This window comes from Octopus bimaculoides, chromosome 12 (genome assembly GCF_001194135.2).
Source record: "Octopus bimaculoides isolate UCB-OBI-ISO-001 chromosome 12, ASM119413v2, whole genome shotgun sequence".
NCBI lineage: Eukaryota > Metazoa > Mollusca > Cephalopoda > Octopoda > Octopodidae > Octopus > Octopus bimaculoides.
The window spans coordinates 38,333,167-38,338,436 of record NC_068992.1 but is presented as its reverse complement, the minus strand read 5'-3'; the positions used below and the strand labels follow the sequence as shown (position 1 = coordinate 38,338,436).

Here is a 5,270-nt window from a genome sequence, read left to right as displayed (position 1 = left end):
CCCCAGCAACCTTTAACTCTGTAATGTCAATAGCCATGGAGCTCCTCAAGAAATCTGTTATGTTCTCTTCTTTTTTCTCACATTTTAATTCCTCATTTCCTAGCACAAAACTGCTTCCTTTTTTCACCCCAGCCTTGCTCAATTGAAAGGGAAATTACTCTTGCCAAGATGCATTGTGACCTCGTTCGCGCTGGAGTTGTAAAAGTAGCACAATGTAAAGTTGTTAGCAATTAGCAAGACATCCATGTGACAGCTGACATGAGATAACATTGCAGTTCTTGAACCTGTCAAACTGTCCAATCCAATCCAGTGTAGAACATGGGCATTAAATGAGGATGGTGAAGGAATATATTCTTTCATTTGTAATGTAACGACCGTGCGAACCAAAGGAGAATAGCGACGAACTGGAGATGACTCCTTTAAGCGCGTCGCATGGTCGACCACAAAAACATGTAATAGGACATATGAAGGCTCGCAATGAGATGATGCGAGCGAGTGCCAGTAAAGGAAAGAGAGAGTGAGCGACAGAGACAACCGTTAGATATATAAAGAGAGTAGGTTTATTATCATAGTGAACAGTGTGTGCGTGCATGCATGCGGCAATATATAACAATACAATATGTACGACAGGCCTTCGTGCATGTGGCAATATAAATAACACAATACATAAGACAGGCTGTCGTATGAAGAATAGTATGTATACATAAATGTGTGTGAGTGTGAATGAGAAAATACAGAGCATAGAATGAGAGTCTGTAACACAGTAGATAAGCGTCCTAAACAGAGAGGTAGAGAAATACCAGTTCATAGAAGAGTTTCACATGGGATTGAGTGTCTGTACAAGAAGTTGTGGCCAGGGAGCAGAGCTGTGGTGTCACATGTGTGTGAAGTTGAGCGTCGATGCTGCAACCAGTTGCTTGGTACATAAGATTCTCGCAGGTTGTTCTGGCTGTTATCTTCGTGGTGGAAACAATCCACTCGAACAGTGCAGAGATGAAACCGCGGTTGTTGTTGGTGTGTACTCTGGTGATGGTGCTGGTGGCGACGACATTGTGGTAGACAGTAGATTGGTGGTATTGACGTCGTCGCTGGAAACTGGCTGGAGCTGTGTTCTGTGTGTGGTCTACAACCAGACCTGAAAAGGTCTGTGGTCGCGACAAACAGGCGTAGTGGAGCAGGCTTATTTATAAATGAAATAGGGCTCACTGGAAACGCAGAAAAACTCTCTCTCATGTGACCTTATTAGAAGGCCACGATTGGACAGTATGCACCCTGGTACGAAAAAGAACTAGAGACAAATGCTGTGCAAATAAGAACCAATCAGGGTGGTGGACACAAGGGTCCAAGGCAGCCGAAAGCTAGATGTTAGCCGCCACGTTATCATTTGTAATTAAATACCAGAGAGAGAGGTTTCACTACACATTCATGATCATAATTTAATGTCTGCTTTCCATGCTGGCATGGGTTGGACGGTTTGACTGAGGACTGGCAAGCCGGGAGACTGCACCAGGCTCAAATCTGATCTGGCAAAGTTTCTACAGCTGGATGCCTTTCCTAATGCCAACCACTCCGAAAGTGTAGTGAGTGCTTTTTATGTGTCACCGGCACGGAGGCCAGTCAGGCAGCACTGGTATCGACTACATTTGAATGGTGCTTTTTATGTGCCACTAGCATAGGAACCAGTCAGGTGGCACTGGCATTGACTACATTCAAACGGTGCCTTTTATGTGCCACTAGCATAGGAGTCAGTCAGGCAGCACTGGCATCGACCACATCTGAATGGTGTTTTTTACATGCCACCGGCACTGGCATTGACCATGCTCAAATGGTGCTTTTTACGTGCCATTAAGTATATTTTGCCGTTAACTTTTACAACTTCTAGAATCTTTCTCTCTTGTGTGTTGAGAAAAAATATTCTTCAGTAAAAGCTTAATGGAATTACATTTGTAATTTGTGATTTTATGTCTAAAGAGCACAATAACTGTGAGGTTAAGCTGCTGAAGTACGTGATCTTGAGTTCAAATTGTACATCTACAACCTCTGAGAAAGGTATTATTCCACAACTTCCCCAATTTAGTAAATTCTAGGAGAAAAGATGTCTAATTACTTCTGCATTATTTGCATTTTTGATTCTTCAAGAAGAAACAATCTTGCATCTTGATTTCACTGAGAAAAAAACAGATAATGTAAAATTAACGAGCCAGTTTGCTGAAATTATTTATGAAATAACCAAAAATGGTTGTTTGTTATATTTGATGTTTATGTTTATTTCTTTGTAGGTTCGGCAGTTTATGACTGGAATGAAAAACTATCTGTTTCACAACAATCAAAAAGGTTTAGACACACTGATTAAGAGAGAATCTAGTCGAGTGAGTTACTTCATCAAGCCTTATTGACTTTGATTGCTACATGGTATAAAGTTTGTTATGGGCCTTCCTAGTTAGTCCTTTGCATGTCAGAAAGTCTTTCTTATGAATATCAGAAACACAGGACCCAAGTTACTTGAAGCCTCTGGTCTCTTAGAGTTTAGTGCCTTTTTTTTTGTTTTATTTTCTTTTTCTTTTAAGTCCACTTTTGCATGTGCTTGTATGGATTGGTCAGCTTGCATTGAGGCAAGTCTTTTACAGGAAGATGCTCTCCTTGTGACCAACCCTTGTCTGTTTCCAAATAAGGTAATATTTCTCCCTGACTGGACATGTTTTCATGGAAGATTGGTAACAAGAATCACTGCCTCAATGACCATGACACTTGTTTACAACTATCATTAGAACTACCAGTGCCATCTGACTGGCTCCCATGCCAGTGGCATGTAATATGCACCCACGGATTAATTACATTTTAGTTCATTTCAAGGAGGAAAATTGATTAGTAAAAGGTATAAATCATAAGACGAGCTTGGTCATGGAACGAATTAACCTCATACTGCGAGGTATCACTATATATAAAATACTGGACAGGGACGTTGGATCTGACCAGGTTGACCTAAGAAACTTCACCCATTTAAAAATTTATGCCGGTGGCACATAAAATGTACCATTCAAGCGTGGTTGATGCCAGTACCACCTGACTGACCCTCATGCTGGTGGCACATAAAAAGCACCCACTATACTCTCGGAGTGGTTGGCATTAGGAAGGGCATCCAGCTGTAGAAACCTTGCCAGATCAGATTGGAGTCTGGTGCAGCCTCTTGGCTTGCCATTTCCCAGTCAAACCGTCCAACCCTTGCCAGCATGGAAAGCAGACATTAAACGATGATGATGATGCAATGTCAAAATAAGATGTAAAAAGACATTCACATGACAGGCTTCTTTCAGTTTCTTTCTACCATATCCACTCACAAAGCTTCGGTTGGTCCAGGGCTATATTAGAAGACATTTTCCTAATGTGCCTCTCAGTAGGACTGAACCCAATACCATTTGCTTGGGAAGCAGACTTCTTAATCACTCAACCATGCCTGCACCAAATTGACAGATGGCTTTTGTCTTCATGGATTCTCTTGGACTCCGTTTTCTTTCAGTTCTATATTTAAGAGATGAGGAATTAAATACATTATTTACATTATTTACAATTGACGGATATTTGTCTTAATCTTGTTTGTTGTTAACACAACATTTCGGCTGATATACCCTCCAGCCTTCATCAAGTGTCTTGGGAAAATTTCGAACCTTAAAAATGAGAACCAAGGTTCAAAATTTCCCCAATTCACCTGATGAAGGCTGGAGGGTATATCAGCCAAAACGTGTTAACAACAAACAAGATGAGGACAAATATCCGTCGAATGTAAATAATGTCCATATTCTTTTCATTGAGAAACTCTAACTTACGACTGCATCATTCTCAAGGGACATTAATAAGTCTTGCACATTACACAGTTGATGAGATATGAGGGTAAGAAGATCCTCAACATAGTTAAGCTCACCTCATGGTAGTTTGCTACAAAAATAAAACTGATTTCATTTAATATAAGAATAACTGAAAATACAAATTTCAAAATGTCTGAATTGATAAAACCATGTTAAGGATGAAAATAAATGTTTATCCAAACCTGCAATTAATGAGTTGCTGATCAGAATAGCAGCTTTAACAAGTAGTTGAAATATTTTCTTAATTAAAGATTTCATTCAAAACTAATTTCTCAGCAATATTTATTTATTTTCCTTTGATTGCTAACTCTAACCCTACATACAACATAGTTAATATTGCTTTATATTATCCAGTCCAGGAATATCAAACAACAACAATTAGTCCAGCCGCCACCTTTATTTTAGTGCCCCAACATGGTCACGGTGAAATGACTGAAACAGGTGAAAGATAAAAATATAGCATGCATTCAGAGTTGGAACTTGACTACAATCATAATTAACACCAGTTTCAATTAGTCAAATCATCTGCACTTTAGGAAATGTTATGTGATTTCATCATCATCATTTAGTGTCCGTTGTCCATGCTGGCATGGGTTGGACAGTTTGACCAGGGCTGGCAAGCTGGAAGGCTGCACCAGACTCCAGTCTGATTTGGCATGGTTTCTACTGCTGATGCCCTTCCTAATGCCAACCACTCCAAGCATGTAATGGGTGCTTTTACGTAACCACTGGCATGAATGCCATTTATGTGATACCACTATCTACCATGTCCCAAAGTTCAAAGGTCATGCTTCACCACCTCATCCCATGTTTTCCTGGGTCTACCTCTACCACAGGTCCCCTCCATAGTTCGAGGAATGAAATAGAATCTTATAAATTCTTGAGACTAAAAGATGAGACCTATTCCCCTTTCACTTTGTCGATACATGTTGAGCCAAAAATGGTTTTTCGTTTTCCTCCACCTCACATATATACACAAGTTTATCTGAATGAATTCTAGTGATATTGAAAGGTTCTGTAGCTTAAACGGTACAAGTCTTCTATCAAGTATTTGTCATTGCAAGAACAGTGTGCATTCATTTGGAGAATTTCCATCTCTGTTCTTACTGTAAACATTCTTAAGACTGAATGTGTATAATGTGGATCAGTTTTGCCCACACATCTCTACACACAATCTTTGCTAACACCTCACATTTTTCTTTCTTGTTAATACAGTTGTTATAATGTATATTGACCCCTTCATTTATTTACTATGGCCTCCATTATGAATAGGGTTTTTAAGAATAATTATCCTTATATTTTCCATAAGGTTTAGTTTATTCTTCAGCCCAGCCCACAAAGCGAAATATGTTTGACACTCCTGGTGGAGTCTATATTTAAAAACTATGTTGTTATTGTAAATGTAAT

General features: G+C 39.5%; 1 protein-coding gene across 1 annotated transcript in view; it reads left to right on the top strand.

Annotated features, from left to right (window-relative positions):
* Positions 1-5,270, top strand: part of LOC106875870 (uncharacterized) — an 86,848-nt gene that overhangs the window by 65,104 nt on the left and 16,474 nt on the right. The window contains exon 10 of the mRNA XM_052972036.1: positions 2,280-2,386. Coding sequence (XP_052827996.1) covers positions 2,280-2,386 — 107 coding nt within the window. The remainder of the gene's footprint in view (positions 1-2,279; positions 2,387-5,270) is intronic.